This window comes from Natrix helvetica, assembly GCF_964273705.1.
Source record: "Natrix helvetica genome assembly, chromosome: 9".
In the NCBI taxonomy this organism is placed as follows: Eukaryota; Metazoa; Chordata; class Lepidosauria; order Squamata; family Natricidae; genus Natrix; species Natrix helvetica.
This window is the reverse complement of record NC_138560.1, coordinates 22,190,835-22,211,371: the sequence shown is the minus strand read 5'-3', so window position 1 is coordinate 22,211,371 and position 20,537 is coordinate 22,190,835. Positions and strand designations below refer to the sequence as shown.

General features: G+C 43.4%; 1 protein-coding gene across 2 annotated transcripts in view; it reads right to left on the bottom strand.

Moving 5' to 3' along the window:
- Nucleotides 1-20,537, bottom strand: part of KCNQ4 (potassium voltage-gated channel subfamily Q member 4) — a 138,613-nt gene that overhangs the window by 5,656 nt on the left and 112,420 nt on the right. For both annotated transcript variants that reach the window (XM_081962804.1, XM_081962805.1), the window contains 4 exons: nt 20,022-20,110; nt 13,639-13,794; nt 2,836-3,053; nt 1,273-1,375 (listed from right to left, as the gene is read on the bottom strand). In XM_081962804.1, coding sequence (XP_081818930.1) covers nt 1,273-1,375; nt 2,836-3,053; nt 13,639-13,794; nt 20,022-20,110 — 566 coding nt within the window. The remainder of the gene's footprint in view (nt 1-1,272; nt 1,376-2,835; nt 3,054-13,638; nt 13,795-20,021; nt 20,111-20,537) is intronic.

The window sequence follows — 20,537 nt, the reverse complement described above, 5'->3', positions numbered from 1 at the left end:
CCTTAACTACAGATGCCAAAAATGCAACCTGAAAGCAGGAGATGCTGTGGCCCAATCTTCTTCAACCCAGTGTCCCCAATGTTAATCAGATTTAAGCCTGTAGAACAAATAGGATAAAGATAAAGGTTCGCCTCACACATATGTGCTAGTTGTTCCCGACTCTAGGGGGTGGTGCTAATCTCTGTTTCAAAGCCGAAGAGCCAGCACTGTCTGAAGATTTCTCCGTGGTCATGTGGCTGGTATGACTCAATGCCGGAGTTGCATGGAACGCTGTTACCTTCCCACCAAAGGTGGTGCCTATTTTTCTATTTGCATTTTTTACATGATTTCAAACTGCTAGGTTGGCAGAAGCTGGGACAGGTAACGGGGGCTCACTCAGTTACGCGGCGCTAGAGATTCAAACCCCCGAACTGTCGACCTTTCTCATCGACAAGCTCAGTGTCTTAGCCACTGAGCCACCACTTTCCTATATAGAACAAGTAGACTTTCATATTTAGGGGTTTCAGGTCAACCACTTCAACTGAAGTTCAACAAAGACCACAGCAAATTCTAAAATGTTAACTACATGACTCAGTTATAATCACCCAACCACTCTGCTCTCCGTTTTAAAGGCCCAGAAGGCAAAAATCGCATCAGTGTCAAAGAGGATAGAATTGTTGAGCCTACCAAAGACTTTCCTACTTGAACAAAATCAAGCACAGTTTTTAAGATCTATTTTGGGGCTGGCCTGAATACAGTGGCAGTGGCAGTCAGAGCTGCTACTCCATCTATCCTAAGAATAATTCAAGTCTTTAGTTATTGGTGGAGCATTCTCCCAACGGAACCTGATAGACTACCAAAAATGCCTTGAAGGACAGGTGAGCACACACTTTAACCCATCTCATGGATCAATCAACCAAGAGCAAAAGACAGGTCATGAAATTTTTCATCACAGCTTCTAGTTGTGAATTTCACTTTTCTCACTGGTAAGGTACAACTGGAATCTTTCCCTTGGTTTCAGGGATTTCTCCAGGGGAGTCTGCCTAAAGCATATATTCAGCCATGAGACACTTCCCCTTCTTCCTTTCAAGCCAACTCTAGTTGGCTTTAATTTCAATTTCTTTCAACTCAATTTCTCTTGAGAGCAACATCTAGGCTACCAAAAAGTCTATTCTATTTGGCTGTGCAATTCCAAATGCTGAGACTTTGATTTGAGATTTCTCCGGAAGCCACCTTGGCCCGTGGACCCAAACCTGGAGTTCTTAGCTTTGATTCCAGCTTTACAGCACTCACCTGACTGCTCGGATCAAGGTCTTTACAGTAGGCATGATGTCTTCAAAAGTCAAGTCACATTGATGGGTCTTCTCCTCGTTACCTTCCTCTGTAGGACCATCAGCTGTGGATAGAAACAGGACTTGGTGGGAGGACTAGTCCAGAGGTGTATTCCTACTGGTACGGTACGGTTTGGCCAAATAGGTAGTAACTCCGGCGGACACATGGCCATACCAGTTCTATCCTCAGTGCCGCCATCTTTATTTTCTGTTCTGCATATGCGCAGAACAATCTTCATTGAAAACATGTATTTTCCCCCCTTTTTAAATGGTGTGCGCATGCCAGCCCCAGAGATGTCCCAGAGATGGGCCGTTGTTTGCAAAAACGGAGGTGTTTTTGCCTTCCCCCAGCCTTCAGAAGCACTCTGCAGTTTCAGCAGGGCTGGGGGAAGGGAAAAATGCCCCCATTTTGCAAAAAATGGGTCATTTTTCACAAAAACGGGGGCATTTTTCTCTTCCCCCAGCCCTGCTGAAGACTGCAGAGTGTTCCTGGGGGCTGGGGAGGAGAAAAACTTTTTTTTTACTGGGTAATTTGCAGGCGCTCCCTTAACTCTGGAGAGGCTGCCCCCCCCCCCCCCCAGTGAAAACTTTTCACCAGCATTTCGGTGGGCGTCGCTTGGTGAGGGGTGTCATGTGACTGGGTGTGCGTGAGTGACATTGAGTTGGTCACGCCCATTCAGTCACATGCCCTTCCATCTAGCCACGCCCACCAAACCGGTAGTAAAAAAATTTGAAACCCACCTCTATAGTAGTCTCTAGGTCAAGGTTTCCCAACTTTAATCATTTCAAGATATGTGGACTCCAACTCCCAAATTTCTTCAGCCACTACTTTGGCTTTGAAATTCTGAGACTTGGATTCCACACACCTTAAAAGTTGCTGAGGTTGGAACGCACTGCCCTAGGGGAAGCGTGTGGAATATAAACACGAGAAACTATTTAATAAAATATACCAGAGTAAAATCACCACCTTTCGAACATTTCAAAAATACGAGAAGAGGTGGAACAAACACAAATACCATATTTTTCAGAGTATAAGACGCATCTTTTTCCCTCAAAAAAGAGGTTGAAAATCTGGGTGCATCTTATACACTGAATACAGCATTTTTAGCCTCCTGAAACACCGCCCTCTTTGCAAAAATGGCCGTGCATAGCCTTTAGGAGGATTCCAGAGTGCTCCTGGGAGCTGGGGAGGGCAGAAATGAGTGGAAAACAGGCCGTTTTTTGCTTGTTTTTCCCCCTCCAGCCCCCAGAAGCACTCAACAAGCCTCCTAAAAGCTATGCATGCCCCCCCTTTTTTTTTTACAAAAAAAGGGGCCTGTTTTCGCAAAAAAAACAGGCTGTTTTGGGGAGGCCTGCAGAGTGCAAAAACTTTTTTTTTATTTGCCTCTTCAAAATCTTGGTGCGTCTTATGCTCTGGAAAATATGGTAATTCTTAGCAAGCTTGCTTGATTTCCTCTTAAGATCAACAACTACTGCGAATTAAAATCGTATGAAAATTTCCCAACCTCCGGCTTCCAAACTTTACCATCCACAGGTGTCCGGGGTTTCAGCCTCAGTGAGGCCCGGAATTTTGTCCTGTCATTGAAGCTCCAGCTCTTCTGTACTTTGCTGGGGCTGATGCCTTCATTGACGTTCTCTGTGCTGGGGGAGCGGTGGAGTGGGGGCACCAGGTGCTGCTTCCCCCTGCTGCCTTGCTTCTGAGAATTGCTCACTCGGATGCGGTCTTTGAGTCCCATTTTATTGCTGGAAAGGGTTCAGAGTGGCAGTTAACTGGGGGACATATGAATTGGGGAGGATGAAAAGCCACTAGGGGCCCTAGACTCAAATCTGCTGCACTCCTTTTCTTACCCTTTGAACAGGTTACAGTTTTGACAGGTTCATGTGAGCCCAGCAGGCTCATTGGCCCTGAAATCCTATACCATTTAGATAGTCCTCAACTTACAACTGTAACTGATCCCAGAATTGAATTATAAGCCATACTGGTTGTTAAAAGGATCACTACATGACTGGGCCTGATTTTATGACTTTCCGAGGCTGTTGTTAAGTGAATCATGACTGCTATTATATGAGCACCATAGGCACTAATACTAATAGCAATAGCTCTTAGACTTATATACCGCTTCATAGTGCTTTTACAGCCCTCTCTAAGTGGTTTGCAGAGTCAGCATATCGCCCCCAACATTCTGGGTCCTCTTTTTACTGACCTTGGAAGGATGGAAGGCTGAGACAACCTTGAGTCATTCAGAATCGAACTTCTGGAGGGAACAATTGGTTAGCCTGTAGTACTGCATTCTAACCACTAAGTGGTCTATTGTTTACAATGGGCATTTTTTTTTTTGCTGGAAATTTGAAGTATATGCCAGTTTCCAGCAAAAAAACATCATAAATCACAGTCATATGACTGTGGGATCCTGCAAATGGCCATAAATGAGGATGCCAAGTGTCCAAAATGCAATCATATGACTGCAGGGTGGGGGGGTTCTTATTGGGATTTTACATCCAGGTTGTAAGTAGCTCCAAGGGGCTCCTGTCATAACTTTGAATGGTCGTAATTTGAGGTCTTTATGTAGAAACCCCTGAACATGGATGAGAATCAGAAGGAAAGTTTGGTCCCACTTGGAATAAACTAGCTAAGTATTTTAGCAGATCAGCATTCAAACTTGAAATAATACTTTATTCAATGAGAACTTCTACCCTGCAAGATATTTTTTTTCTGAACACACAGTAATGCTGTAGTATGTGTACATCTGCCGCCTTACGCCTGCTTCTGTTTCACTGTGCAGTGACATTCTGCCTTGGACTCCTTGGAGGATTTGAGAGGATAGGGAAAGCAACTTCTGTATCTCCCTGAGATGCTGCTTCAAAGCCAACCAGCTGGGAAAGGAAAGCAGCTGCAAAAAAACCTACACTTGAAGTGACTGCTCTGAAAACATCTTGCTTGAACCTGATTGGTCCTGGTGGGGGGTGGGGTTCAGCAATGGCAGGCAGTTAAAGGAGGGAAATGTTGAACTCAGGGATTTTGGCGCATGATTCTCAGTTCTGGCTATGCATTTTACAGCTGTCCACTTGACTTCTATTAAAAATATACTTTTCTCGAAAAAAGGAGCTAAGGATCATTTTTACTTAGATATTTACCGTATTTTTCAGAGTATAAGATGCACTTTTTCCCCCAAAAAAGAGGGTGAAAATCTGGGTGCATCTTATACACTGAATACAGCATTTTTAACCTCCTGAAACCCTGCCCCCTTTGAAAAATGGCCGTGCATAGCCATTAGGAGGCTTCCAGAGGCCTCCTGGGGGCTGGGGAGGGCAAAACTGAGTGAAAAATGGGCCTCCTCAAGCCTCCTAAAGGCTATGCATGCCTTTTTTTTGACAAAAAAATGGGCCGTTTTGGGGAGGTCTACAGAGTGCAAAAACTTTTTAAAATTTGCCTCTTCAAAATCTTGGTGCGTCTTATACTCCGGTGAGTCTTACACTCGAAAAATATGGTAAGTGTGGCAGGTTTGAGAGTGTGTCAACCTGATCCTCTTGTAGGAACCTTGGTTTTGTTTTTCTGGAGAGGTGCCCAATGATTTCCCCTTCCAATTGAGGGGCCAGGGGCTGTCAAATAACATATATCTCTCCCACTACCACCAACTTGTCTTTGCAGGTAGAAAACAAGCACATAAGGAAGGTAAGGCTTTCCCCGTAGCACTAGTTTTCTGTAAAAGATTAAATAAAAAGTCTCAATAAAAGATTTAAAAATATATATATTTTTTAAAAGTCTCAATGCAAATCCACACCAAGCTCTTTGCAGCAGCCACCTCGTTGTAGAATTTATGACTTTGGGGCCGTGTGCTCACTATCCATTGGTAGGGACTATACAGGTTGGGTCACAAGTCAAGCAGCTGATTTCAGTTAGAGAAAGGATGGAGGAAAAGGTTCCCAAACTATCTCATGCCACAACCCCATTCATAGTCCAGAGCCCTTTCCAAAAAGTACTTACAATTCAGATTGAAAGGAAACAAGCAAACAAATCAAACATGAAGCGTTAGAACAGTTAAAAGATGAAGAGAGACTGAAAGACACAACAAGACCAGGGATGCCTGCAGAGGAGATGTTTGGAAGCTCAGCGAGCTCAAGACAAGATAAGCTGGCTGAGAGTTTTATTTCAGGTCATGTTTTGGCCAATAAACCAAGAACATCTTCCTTGATAGCAAGGGAAGGCCTGCAGCCCAAGCAAAGGTGGCTGTGGAAGGAAGAAGCCATTTTTCCCCCCAGATAACACTTCTCCTCCCTTCCTAACAAGATATTTGACCCAACAGAAGAGAATACAGTGTAACTCTGGGTTGAACTGTGGAGTCCTCAATGCTCTCTCAGCTTGGTTGTTTTCTTGCAGATGTTTCATTACCTGGATAGGCAACCTCATCAGTGCTAGCTTTCTTTTGCCAGAAGAGACTGGGTTTTGCTCTCTATTTATATACAAGTAAGGTGGCTCAGTAGCTAAGACGCTGAGCTTGTTGATCAGAAAAGTCAGCAATTCGGCGGTTAGAACCCCTAGCATTGCATAACGGAGTGAGCTCCAATTACTTGTCCCAGCTTCTGCCAACCTAGCAGTTCGAAAGCATGTAAAAATGCAAGTAGAAAAATAGGAACCACCTTTGGTGGGAAGGTAACAACGTTCCATGCACCTTCAGCGTTTAGTTATGCCGGCCACATGACCACAGAGACATCTTCGGACAGCGCTGGCTCTTTGGCTTTGAAACAGAGATGAACACCGCCCCCTAGAGTTAGGAATGACTAGCACATAGGTGCGAGGGGAAGCTTTACTTTAACCTATATACAAGTGACTTGCTCTGTCCAGAGTTGATGGGAGCGTTCTTGGTGGTTCCTCCTAGGTTATGATCTTATTTAATTGGCTAATGAAATGTCTGTAAGAAAACAACCAAGCTCAGAGGGCACCGAGGATCCTATGCATGTCCCAATTTGCCTATTTGTTCAAAGTACCAGGAGGATTCAAATGGAAATGGGTCTGTGGGGGACAAGAGCTAAATATATATATATATATATCAAGATGGCAGCTACAACCATGGGATTGACGCCCTGTGTCCCTTTTAAACGCACATCACTTGCAACTATTAGGTAAATAAATATTTAGCTTCACACAAGTGCAAAGGAGGATTGTGGGTGGTGATGAAAAATGTCAAGATCACAGCCACATGTACTGACAAACAGAGTCTGAAATGTGAATTCTGAAATGTGTTGCATGTGAAATGAGTGTAAAAAAAAAGGAGGGGCTTTAATCACAGCGTTGTGGATGTATCCTTCCAGAGGAATCTAACCATCGTTAACTCTAATCAAAATTAACATATCTTTCAGTGGCCAACTTTAGCTAACTCAACTGAGGTAGTTTGCATTCTCAAAAACCATCAAAACATTTGCTCCAGCAGAACGTTCAGCTTCAGGTCATTGCTTAACTAACCAAACAACTTGGGTTCTTACCACACAACCCTAAGTCACTGGAAAAACTAACCAAGTTAAGCCTAAACAATTGTAGCATGTTTAGTAGCCACAGCCAAACAGATGAAATAGGACAGCTTTATGATAGGCCATCTCAGACAGGATCTGTTTTGATGTGGGATCCAGAACCAAAATGCCAAACACGGGAAAAGGCCAAATCGCTTCTTCTCCTTTTCAAGGATGTTTGGCCCCTCAGTTCTGCTCAAGGAAGCCAACAGAACCAAAGAGAGAACTCCATGGATCCAAATGGCATTTGGCCTAACACTGTGGTGGCGAACCTATGGCATGCATGCCAGAGATGGCACTCAGAGCCCTCTGCGTGGCCATGCGTGCCATCACCAGCTGCTCTTATGGTTTCCGGTGCGCAAATGTGCATCAGCCAGTTGGTCTTCATGGGTGCTGGAGCTCCAGAAAATGGCCTGAAAACAGCCTGGGAAATGGCCAAAAATGCCCCCAAAACAGGCTGCTTTGGGGGACGTTTTCCAGGGCATTTTGGGGGGGGCATGTTTTGGGTCAAAACTGGCCTGAAAATAGCCTGGAAAAAGGCCAAAAAACAGGCGTGTGTCCACTGGCCAGCTGATCTTTAGGTTTCTTGTGCCCTGGTGTGCACGAAGACCAGCTGTCCGGTGTGCATGCGCATGCCGGAAACCCGAAGGCTAGTTCCCCAGCGTGCACATGTGCACCAGCCAGCTGGTCTTTGGGTTTCCAGCGTTCTGGCGCATGCAGATATGTGCATTCTGGTTTCAGCACTTGATGTCGAAAAGGTTCGCCATCACTGACCTAACAGAGGCAGCAATGGTTTGGCCAAAAATTTGACTTCAATGGGGCAGCTTCTTTTTCCCCCACCCAAGCAGAAAATGTTATTTCTGACCTCACTGTTAAAATTTCTTTGCTAACCATTTTCCAGGTGCCTAAGCTGAACATGAATTACAATCCCTCCCTCGCAACCATTGTCTCTATCCCCCTCAGCTTCAAGCATGCATTGTAAGGCACTTTGGGCTCGTGTCTTGATCAGGGGCATCCACCAGCGGTGATCATGAAAGGTGGCCACAATAGTAAAATCAAAGTTCTGGGTGGGCCATTGCACCTAGAAAACAGACAACAGTCACTGTCATTAACCACCAGGCTGTGCCTTCTTCTTCTTTTTCTTAAGTTGGACAACTCTGCTCCCAGCTGGCAAATGGAAGGTTACAAAAACAAAATCTGGTGACTATCCTCTCCCTCGTTCTGCTTGTTTTTGCTCACCATCATTCCTTTTGGCTGAGAGGGAAGGCACAGCTTTAAAATGCTGATTGGCCACCAAACGGGGAGAGTCAAAAATCTACAGTGGTGGGTTGGTGCAAAGGGATGACACAGTAAAATAGTGTCTTTGTGTGGATGTGTCAGGAATGGGGAAATCCCAGCATGTGAGAAGAAGGAAGGATAGAATTTTATCATCTGTTTAAAAAAAAAAAAACCTCTTCCCTCTAGCTCCAGGAAATTGGCATAATCAGAAGCCTCTGATTTTGTGGACATGAAAAGTTGTGCCATGTCAACTTAGCCCCAATGTAGAATTGTCTGTGACCCCAAGAAGACAAAACAGTCCTTGCTGGATTGAAGAGGCATCCAAAGAAATAGGAAAGGTTGCCTCACCCATGCCTAGCATAAAGAAATCACCACATTATGGATCTCAAGACCACCTATAGCCGAAAGCATAAAGAAATGCTTCCAGATTTATAGGAACTGCAAAGACCAGGAAATTAATTCCTCTTTTCAGCAAGGGTCTGAGATTGGTGGAATGAAAGCAAGGTAAAATTGGCATGCAGAAATGCCAGTTGCCAAACTTGCTTCAGAGAGACAGTTCGGTGTAGCAGTGAAGCATCAAGAAACTAGGAGATCAGGCATAAAGGTGACCTTGAGTCAGACCCACTGTCCATCCTAAGAAAGGATCAAATGGCAACCATCTTGCCAAGAAAATTGCAGGGACTTGTCCGGGCAGCCGGCAAGAGTCAATCTTGGCTCAAAGATACCACCCATATCATAGAAAAACCTTGGTTATCTATCTTAGAGCCATTAATGGACATAATTCTCACTGCACAGCTGGCTAAGCAAGGAATCACAAGTGACTTTTTCTCCAGAAAGCTTGTTCAACAAAATATCCTGTTTGCAATGGGATTTTAAGCTGCAGGTATGACTTGAATTTAGGGAAATAGTTGATATTTCAGAAGTCCCATCCCGTTCCCAAGTAACATCTAAGCAACATTTTCTGACCAATCCTCCATCAAGCACCAGGTTGTTATTGGATACCTTTCATGCATTGTTTCCCCAAGGTGGCTTCATCCAGCTGTGTTGGACTACAGTGGCCCACAAGCAGTAGTTAAGGGATGTAGTACAAGAGATTTGGAGGATGGCAACTTTGGGGAAAATGCCTTAGTATCTCAAAAAGAGAAAATGACAAGAAGAACTGAATTGCTACACTTGCTTTACAGAGGTGACTCTATACCAGATCAAGAGCCGAGGGATTGAATCTTGGGAATTATTTTCCTCATTCCCAAGAAATATTTTTGTCATGTTGCAGCAGCTTTCATAATTCCAGAAGACACATTCCTGCATTCTAAAGCTAGCTTGAGCTGCCACATATCTAGATTGCTTTTGCTACATTATCCCTGTCAACATCTGAGATCTCTACCTGAAGCAAGCTGTGAAGGAATAAGGTAGCCACAACAGCATTGGTCTCTGGTCACAGCCATGGCCCAGCAGGTGCCAAAAAGAGGAGTGAAAACTATTTTTTAAATGAATCATGGGCTGATAGTTTGTCATCTAACTTGCAAGGATGTCTTTGCACAATGACTGGAAGCATTGTGAAAGGGTCACTCTGGGAGGCACCATCAGTGAAAGCAGAGCACTGATCATTGACCTGCTAATTTCTCACCATCTTGCAAGAAGGCGCCATTGAGATCAATCACATTTCCCATGGAGGAAAACTGGCAGCTCTTTTTGGCCTTTCTTGAGAAACTTCAAAGCAACTCTGCATTCCCAGGGGAGTTGCCTTTTTCCAGTAAGGGCAGAGGGCCCTGGTTTTTCCACCGTGAACTGGAGATTGTTCCAATAGCCAGTTTTCAATCTCCAGAATTCCCCGTTCCTTTAGTCTTTCCCCCATGCAGCTCAATTAAGAAAACTGGAATAACTTCAGGGCCAGCCCTAGGGTAAAATTCCCAACAAGGTCAGATTCCTTCTTCAGCTGAATATAGTTTGGGTGTGACTTCTTCCATGACAATCACTAAGTCTTAATGTCATGGATAGAAGAAAAAAGGGCATGGAATTGTACATAATCAAGATTCTTTCAGTATCTTCTATGGCATGGTTCAATCTGACAAGCCAATGGACTATGTCTAACTCTTTCCAGGACTGCTAAGTTATCTAGCCAAAGTGTTCATGGATTACATCCATGTCTCAAATCGAAATCGGCCCATTTGTAAGAAGTGGAATCACGCAGCTAATGGAATGACTACATCTGGAAGGATGAGGGAGATGTTCCTGTCTTCATGCATTCATGTTTCCAGGTGGCTACCACTGGCCCTAAGAGTTATTCCAGACCCAGAATATAATCAGGCAGCTACAAGAAGGTAAATCTCCAGCACAGCTTTATACTTTTTTTTTTGAAAGTAGAACCCGAGGATACCAATCTTTCTGATTTGAGATTGGGGGGGTATGAAAAATCAGAGAGGAACAAAACAAAAAAACCTGAAGTGGCCCACTAGATTACTATCTTGGCCTGAAATGATTAATGACATTCCATATTAGACTGAACCTTCCACCATCAGGTACCATTTTCCTTAGGTTCACCCTCCAAGACTCCAGGAACATAAAACCTTTTTTGAACCATCTCAGAGTTGGTTGCTTTGGGAACCTGGACAAATTCTCCTGCCCTACATTTTAAACATCCTAAGAAATCCATAGCATGTTGAAGTGTTTTGATTTCTTTTCATTAATCTATCTATTCTCTTAGGGTCATCAGAGGTCAGCATAATGTGGCTTGGATGGTTGGGGCAAGGATGGAGAAGAGAAAAGAAGCAGAAGGTTTTAGAAGAAAGGAAGGATTCAGAAGGTAGCAACAGGGGTCCCTGGGTTCTTGATCTCCCATCCCAAGGTGGCCCATGTTGAATCCAAGTGCATTTGTTTTGATTCCTGCTCGAAAGCTGCACTGGAGACATACCATTATTTTTTTTTCAGGAGAGCAAACATATCTCCACCCCAGAAGGGCATCATAACAAATGGGAAGAAAGGACATCCCCATGCACTTCTCCATTGCACATGATTAAAAAGGGAAGGGTTTGAATCAATGGGACAACCATAATGCAAATAGAGTATGAAGATCAAGACAAGTCCCCAAACATCTCCTGGACAGCAGATCCAAAGCCTCGGTACCTCTGTTTCCAGCCGGTGGGAATCCGAAAGAAATTCCTTTTACTACTAAAGATCTGGCTAGAGAGAGGAGAAGGAAAACAAAAACAAAACAAAACAAGAACAAAAAGAAGAGGGGGGAGAGAAGACAAGAAGGAAAAAGAAAGGAAGAGAGGGGAAAAGGTTAGTAAGGGGAAGGGCAGAGAGGAAAGCCATGCTGAGGCCAACAGGACTTCATGAATGTTGTGAGAGCACCATCCACAGAACACCTCACTCAAGACATTTCCAATCCCATCATTGATATGGACAACTCACTTGGCCTCTATGAAACAAGCCAGCATCACCAGAGCTTGCTGGAGGAAGGCTTGGTTTAAAAAATGATCAGCCTAGTTCAGATCTGGAAATGGGCATATTGGCCAAGAAGGTCAGAGGTCACATTACTCATGCTCTTCTTGTCTATTGATAGCTCTTCCCAATACCTCCATTAAAGGGTCCTCCTCTTGGTTGCGAGGAAACCCAAAGTGGAATAGAGCTTGCTGTTCTCACTGTCAATCCCAATTGCTTCTCTTACCGCTTACAACCAGTCCTCAACTCAGAGACCTGGCTGCTTTTTAATATGAGTTTAACAGGTCTTCCGTACAAGCAATAGGCAAATAAGATGCCTCTCTGTTGCTTCACTGGGTAACCTTTCCCTAGACCTGTCATCTTTTCTTTATGCTTCTTTTGAACATAAGTTCATTGCTCTTCTGGAAGACTGCTCAGTAGCCTTAGGACCACAGTTGATAGGTGTTGGGAGAACTATGCTAGAGAGCATCTCTCATTTCTACTTTCTTGTGTGACTTCCACACCACCACTGATGGGCAGATACTATTCAGGTTGCTCTTAAGTTTCTGAGTCATGTATAAGAGGCGATTCTATTTTGAAAGCCAGTTGCCCAAATCAAAATAGACCTGGAAGACTCTTCCCATGGAGAGAAGAGTCAACCTAAAGTGTTCATCTGACTGCACCCACAGAATGCTTGGTGAAATATATCAGCTTGTGCCCGTAGCAAAGCTTGTGAAGGCATTATGGGGGAAATATTGTTTCAACACTGGAACAGCCAAAGATGATTTAACACTAATGTCCTGGGCTAGGGACAGGATGAAGACATGGGGGGGACATGTCTATGGAGATTCGCAATCATCCAGTTCGTGATTGTCCCAAAGGTGCTTTTCCTAAAGGCAACTGGACTTGATTTTTTTTTTCAATTCAGTTCCAAAATCATTAGATTATATGAATTATATTGTTTCTTTCAAATATAATTATAAATCAGAAAAAAATAAATAATGTTTAAACCTTATGAGGGCTTAAGACAACCTTTCACCCTTAAAACCCCTATTCCTTCACCAAAAAACAATGTCATGGACACTTTTTCCTACTTGGAGAAGTGAAGAGAGAAAACACTACCCTTCCTCATGTCCCTGATTCAGATGTTTGGTCCTTCCACTTCTGGTGACACCACAACATGAATTAGAAATACCACTTGAGGCCCTAAGGAATTACTGTAAAAAGTGGACCCTGTTTTCCTGGGAAATTGACCTCCCTTGTCTCTAAGCATCAATGCAGCAAACAATTATCTTGGTCCCCCTTGCGCTATTTCCATTTTCAGTGCTGTTTCTCCTTTCACCCCCCCCCCCAACACGTTATTCCCCCTACCTCAGCAGGAAATGAGATCTTATAGGACAACCTACCGTCCTGCTGCCTCCCTCTCTCTGAGGAGGGAATAAAAGCAGAGACCACCATTTTAAAGGGAAGGGTTACCTTAGACGCAAACACTTGGGTGACGGAGCTTCTTCTTCTATCCAGCTTCCGGAAATGAATAGGGAATGGAGAAGTGATGAGAAGATGGACAGAGAAATAGGAATCAAGGGAGGCAGAGAAGAGGAGAGAGAGAAAAGATGATGAAATGAGGTGGACTGCAAAGGAGACTTGGAAGGTGGAAACCGTCCAGACCCAGCCATACTGACCCTCTTTCTGGAAAGAAACTGGTGCTGAAAACGTTTTGCCACAAGTCCTGCTAGAAAATGAGATTCTGGGTTAGCCATGATGTTGTTGTGTGTTGGGTTAACCTTTTTGGCGACGGCACCTAAATTTTTCCCTTGAAAATGCAACTATGAAAATGATCCCAGGGTGGGGGGGTGTAACGATGGCCTCCGGCCACAAGAGAGAGAGAGATAAAGAATTGTGCATGGTTGTGCCTTTCTTTCAAGGGCCAAGGAGGAACCCAAAGGAAGCCAACTCAACTCGTACCACACGTAGAAACAAACAAAGGAGTAGAACCAGGAGGGAGCAGCAGCACAAGACAGAGTCCACACACCAGAGGAAAAAAAAAGAGAGAGAGAGAGAGAGAAGGGCATGAGACACACCAGGGGCACGAAAACGTGCAAGGAGGTGGCATCTACCCTACCTTTCTCCTGTGCAAAAAGAAGGAGTGGAGGCTTTCAGGCCAGAGGTGAAGGAGTGATACGACGGTGGAGCTCCATCAGGACATTTCCTCACCTCAGAGATCCTAAGCCCTCCGTTGCGAGCTCGGTGCAAGTTTTCAAACATAGGGAGCAGTTCTCTAGGGTTGAGTTCAAATAAAAACATGGAGAAATTAAAAGCTTTCAAATGAGAGAGAAAGGGGGGGGGACAAGCAAGCAGGCAAAAAAAGTAGACTAAGGAAAGTCTTGAAAATAGAAGGGGGTTAAGAGAGGGGGGGGGCAGGAAGGAGAAGCAATGAAAAGCTTAGCAGAAATTTAACAAAATTAAAACAAACACATTTGTGGACCACTGCCCATAAATTCTTTATGGAGACACTTGTTTTTCTTCATAGGAGAAAAGAATAGGAATCACCTAGTTCAGGGGTGTCCAAACTTGGGAACTTTAAGACTTGTGGACTTCAACTCCAGCCTGGCTGGGGAATTCTGGGAGTTGAAGTCCACAAGTCTTAAAGTTCCCAAGTTTGGACACCCCTGACCTAGTTGTTTTGTTTCCTTGATTGACTTATCTGGGTAGACAAAATTGATTGGTATTGCTTATAGAATCAGGGTGCCTGGCCTTTGTTCACACATGCTTTTAATCTAACTCCAAATCGAACTTAGAAATTAATCAATTTCTTAGTTTGTGGAATGTGTGGAACTATAAATCAGCCAAATGGCTTACATTCATAAAATGCACACTAAGCCACAAAAGTGAATGATCACACTGTCTAAGCCTAGCAAATGAAACCAAATTTGTAAGTAATTCGGTTAAGTGTATTGTAGGAACATTAATTGATGAGCATGAGCTCCAATTTGGGGAGGGCAGGTGAAGAGGTTGTCATTAATTATCATCAGAGATGGCATTTAGCTGGTTCGGACCCATTCTGGCTTACCGGTAGCGGAAATTTTGAGTAGATTGGAGAACTGGAAAATATCACCCCTGGTTGGCCCCGCTGCTCCCGTCCCCACCGCTACCACCACTCCCTGTCCTATAGTCCCTTGTTTTTTTAGCTCAGCTGATTTGTGCTACAGAGCGGATTGCCGCACCTCAGCTAAGCTAAAAAACAGCTCAGCTCAGCAGCGCTGACACCGAGAGAGATCTTTGAGTGCCGCGCTCTCATAGAACCGGTAGGAAAAGATTAGGAATCCCACCACTGATTATCATAATTTTGTTCTGAGTGTAATCCAAGCTGCAAACCAGACATTCCTCAGATCTGTAGAATGTTTGATTCAGAACTATCTCAGGCAACAGTACCAATCAATGAATCTTACCATTAATTGAGCTATTCAAGTCTTCAATGCTAAACAATGCCCCATTTCATACTGTTGGGCTGTTCATCATTGATAGAGTTCAGTAATAAACATTATTGAATTCAGGATGGCTACGAAACGTATTCCATACATGTCTCCCAAGGGCAGGCAAGCATACAAGAAATATACATGGCAACTGAAATTGGTCCAAAAGGTTTGCAAAAGGAAGAAGCAAGAAAAAAGGGATGAAAAGCTAGTGCTGGCCAGACTTCCATATTGGACTTTGATTTGAAAAATAACAGCAATTTGACATGGAACCAATCACATAGAACAGGGGTGTCCAAACTTAAAGCTCCCAGGTTTGGACACCCCTGACATAGAAGAACTGTCGATTCTTCCTGATTGGATGTCTTCAAGTAAAAGATGGAGTGCTGGACTGTTCTACCAAGTCAAGATTGTGGGCTCCTTGATACTCTCCAAACTTGGTTGCTTTCTTGCATGTGTTTTATTATTCAACTAGCTAACATCATCAGTGCTAGAAGGGACTGGGGTTTGTTCTGTCTTTATAGACATGCGACTTGCCCTGTTGGTGGGAATATTCTTGGTGGTTCCTTGACCTGGCTGTGGTTTCTTGTTTGACTATTTTTGGAGCTGGTATTTTCTTGATTGTTGGGATATTGTTCACTTCTCCATTGTTGGTCTAGTGTTAATCTTGGTGTTAATATCTGCTTATCTGTGTGTATCTTCTTATCTGTGTGTTGATTGCTGGCAAGGGTTTGTTTTTGTTCTTTTGTTTCCTTTGTAGCTTTTTTATTGTCTTTTTTAAGTGGTTTATCTCAATGAGCCTGTTGATGGTTGATCTGTCTTAAGTGCCAGGTTTTCAGAAATTCTCTAGCAATTTTGGACTTCGCTTGGTTTCGGATGCAGTTTCCCACTTGAAATTATGGTGAAGTCTGTCCATGTGTTGTGTAATTAATCATCATGTATTCATCATGTCTTCTGCCTGCTAGTTGGTGTTTGTCGATGCACTCTGTTAGTCTTCTGCCTATTTGTCCTCTATGTCAGAGAGCACCACGGACTCTACAGTTCAGTGTTGAGCTACAAACATTCTCTTCTGTTAATACAAATCTAGATTCACTATACTCAATAGCAACAAGAGGGCTAATAAGATCTCCTCCACGCTAGAGCCAAGCGGAATCTGAACTTAGGAGTCAGAGTCAAAGAGTACTGGATAGCCAATAGGGCTTGAATATAAGGGTATGGCAAAAAAATGATCTAGGAATCACAACTGGTGGGTAGTGGTCTTTACTTATAAAGTATGTGCTGTTGGTGCTAAGTTGCTAGTATTGACTTTCATATCATTGCTTTTAAAGTCTAAAATTATCTGCATCCACAGGCCAAGTAATTTGAAGCAAATGCTAGGAGGGTCTTCCTCTTTCACCATGATGTTTCTCTACAGAGGACACAAAGAACCTCCAACTCATAAGATTTGGACCAGTGAAACTGGGGTGAAGACCATAGTTCATCATTAAAACATCACTACTCCAGATCAGTGGTTTATCCGTGAAGAAAGAAAATAGGTCTCCATACCATGGCCAGATGCTGTTGGACTATCCTATATTGGGGGGGGCGGGGGGGAGAAAGAAAGAAAGGTGGGGTGCAATTTCATGACCAAACCACTGAATAGGGGAAGATGGGATTTCTATATTATTACTATCAGTCTTCTCATCGTTCCTATCACCCATCTCCTCCCACTTATGACTGCATGACTGTAACTTTGTTGCTTGTATCCTTACGATTTATATTGATTGTTTCCTGATGGTTTATTTGTACCCTGTGACTATCATGAAGTGTTGGACCTTGTGATTCTTGACAAATGTATCTTGTCTTTTTATGTACACTGAGAGCACATGACCAAAGACAAATTCCTTGTGTGTCCAATCACATTTGGCCAATAAAGAATTCTATTCTATTCTATTCTATTCTATTCTATTCTTCTCCCTGATGTTTGGCAAATGTTAATCTTTGGAAGCTTCCACCGAGGCAATACTAACCATCATAAAGAGGGCAGGTTTTGCATAATTTATTCTTTCTCCTTAGTGCAGAAACAGTAGCCTTCCAGGAAAAAATATATATTAACTTTTCTAATGAATTTGGTCAAAACCACCAACATTTGCATTCAGCACTGAATGAGCCTGAGATTCAAAACACTTCACGATGCAGCTTCCAAGCCAGGGTCCTGCACATTCAGACAAACGTCCTTGAGGCAAAGATGTTTGGCATTGTATTTTTTTAAAATGTCTTCCCTCACCTAAAAAATGTCAGATATTTTGAAAGATGGAAAAAAGTGAACTGACAGCACAGGCCTCCTGAATCCTGATTCTTCTATTAAACCATCTTTCCACATAAGGAGAAGGTGTAGCCAGTGGTAATAAAACTACTGTGAATCTTCTCTCCCCTTATTACACTGGTTAATGCAATTTGTAATTCACCAAGCCACACATGGTAGTAGTGTGGCATGGATGTGTATGGAAGTAAACCTTCTTGGTCTCCTTGTTTATTAAAAAGATCCACGGGAAGAGCCGTGTGCCAAAAGTAGCTGATCATGAGCTATAGAAACCTGTCATTTTTGGTCCTTGTTATCACATATCTTCTCACTTACTTTCCCCCCTTCCATCTTTCTTCCTATCTCCTTCTCCTGGTCTTGGAGGAGGATCTAATGTCAAGATGTCTATCGTGCCTGCATGATTCAAGTTCCACCACTTTTTACATGCAGATGCCAACTTGACATTTTGATTTCTCCCCAGGTGAACACTCACACCCTCCAAATACAGGTTTCCCCTTATTATATAAGGGACACAACCACGAGTTTAAGCAATTGTGGTTTCCAGTTCTAGTAGGAATGAGCTGGTTAAGTGGAGTTGAAGTCCCACCTCTGGGGAAGGACATGATGTAGTGTTCTTTTGGTGAGATTATCTTGCACATAATGTTCTCAAAGTCAATTAGTGCTATCTGTCTTGGAGGTGCTGAGCAAACTCCACACTTAAACACAACTGCCAAGACAGGGGTCTGGGCTGTATTACATGTATTACCTAGGGTGGGCCGATAGGGTGGGCTGTATTACATGCATTACCTAGGGTGGGCCGATAGACAGAAAAGAGAAGCAGTATGCTCCCTCACATATTTGGGCATACCAGGGGTTGTGACACAATACATACCTATTTCCCTGGCTTAGCTGATAAAGGAGGAGAACCTGTGACTTAGTGGCTAACACAACTGCCTAATATGTAATACAGCCCAGGTTCAATTCCCAGTAAGGGTATGGCTGGCTGATGAGAGCTAAATAGCTTGAAATAGATCTATACTAGTCTCCCTTTGTTTATTTATCAGCACAAATGCAACACAAATGTAACAAGGCAACATTAAAAAATGGCTTTCTGCCTGGATGGGCCCTAGGGTGGGCCGACAGACAGAAAAGAGAAGCAGTATGCTTCCTCCCATATTTGGGCATACCAGGGGTTGTGACACAATACACACACACACACAAACACACATGCATTATGTTTCATTGTGATGCTGCATCTGTCACTTTACAGATGTTAGCACTCCCCACAGATGCCTCTCAATGCTTCTCAATGAAATTCCTGAGGATGCCCACTCAGCGCCTCTGCTAGTTGCTTTTGGATGTACAATCCACAGCTTTCCCCTTCAAATAATCATTTTTTATCGTTGTTTTGTGCTGCTTCTGCCTGTTTGGTCTTTAGTTTTGATTTGATTTTTGAAGATAGTTGTTTCGATTCCACGGAATTTGTTTCCTTTGTATTTTCATTTTGTTCTATATTAAAGACAACTGAGAACCTTCTTCTGTACTAAATATTGGAAAAGTGGGAGATGCATTTAGAAAAATAAGACACAGAGATCCTTGTGGGCTGCCACAGGCTTCTGCTTAAAACTATGAAAACGTGGTCAAAGTGAGTCTTGCAAGAGGTCAGCTTTTCGATTGAACAAATTATGCTTAACAATAACATTCTACCCTGCATGTATATGCATGTGATCCCATGCATGTCTACATGTATGCAAAGGTCCAGAATCACGCCCCCATTAATAGCTCAAATCCTATCCTCATACCTCTCCATTAGTCTCCATTGCAGCTTACACCACCTACAAGATCCTGGAGCCCAGTTTGAGTGGAGGAAACATCACATGTTATGAAAGATGTGGATGGAATTATGATGCCTTATGAAGAGGGCGTGGAATCTGAACATTCAAAACCCAGCAAACAGGTTCAAAGGAAGGGATCTTCTAAGCATCCGCCTTACTGGTTAGTCCTTTCACCATGGCCAGTCCTGTTCTGCACTGATGCATAATCAATTGACCACCTTCTCCTGATGGATGGGATTTAAACATGGGATTGGATAACTGATTTATCAATGGAGCTCCATGTAAAGCAATGGCCACTTGCAAGGGAGTGCAAGGCCCAATGAAAGGCACTTCTCTATCTGGTAAGCAGGAAACAACATCTCCCTGCCATCAAAAGGTAGTTAGAAAGAAGATCAATGGGATTAAAGAAGCTAAAGGATACATTCATCCAATTTCCACAATTCTGTAACCTAATCCTGCTTTACTTTCTAAAAATTTAATTAATTAGACTCTGAGAGAATCTAGCATTCTTGATTGTGAGCAGATGCTAAGGTTGCCTGATGCTCACCTTGAACCAACACAAGAATATCAGTCACCAAATATCCACTATCTACCATGGGATAGATGCCAGGCCTCCAAGGCCACCATACAATCCCCATTAATTTCTCTGCCCTGTTCTCCTATAAAGTGACTCATATATTTCCCTGGAAATGTGGCAGCAACCAGAGTAGACAAAAGAGACATACTTTTAACCCCAACCCTACCAATTACTCATACAAGTTTGACTCACTCTGATCTATTTTCCCCACTGCGGTCCACCTCGTTGCAACTTCCATCAACTTGCTCTTTCTATTTCCTTGGTCATGATTTCCAAGGAACACCTACCCCCAGCTCTAACTGCCATCCCCCCAAACCCCCAATGTAACTTCACACATACCTAAAAGATGGAAGCATGCTGTCGTAGTAACACCAGGTAGCAGTCAGGTAGGATCGGTTGATGTCTGTGGAGTAGAGGCGCCAAGCAGCCTAAATCAAGAAGGAAGAACAGGAGAAGATAGAGAGAGGTCAGAGCTAGACCAACTTAAGAGGGCTTCCTCTAATGTCTCCACCCAGCCTTAACAAAGCAGGTCAGTGGTAGGATTCAATTTTTTTTACTACCAGTTCTGTGGGCATGGCTTGGTGGGCGTGGTGTGGCTTGGTGGGCATGGCTTGGTGTCAGGGAAAGGATACTGCAAAATTTCCATTCCCTCCCCATTCCTGGGGGAAGGATACTGAAAAATCCCCATTTCCTCCAGATCAACTGGGACTTGGGAGGCAGAGAATAGATGGGGTGGAGCCAGTCAGAGGTGATATTTACTGGTTCTCTGAACAACTCAAAATTTCCACTACCAGTTCTCCAGAACTGGTCAGAACCTGCTGAATGCCACCTCTGAAGCAGGTAAGTAGGTTGCCT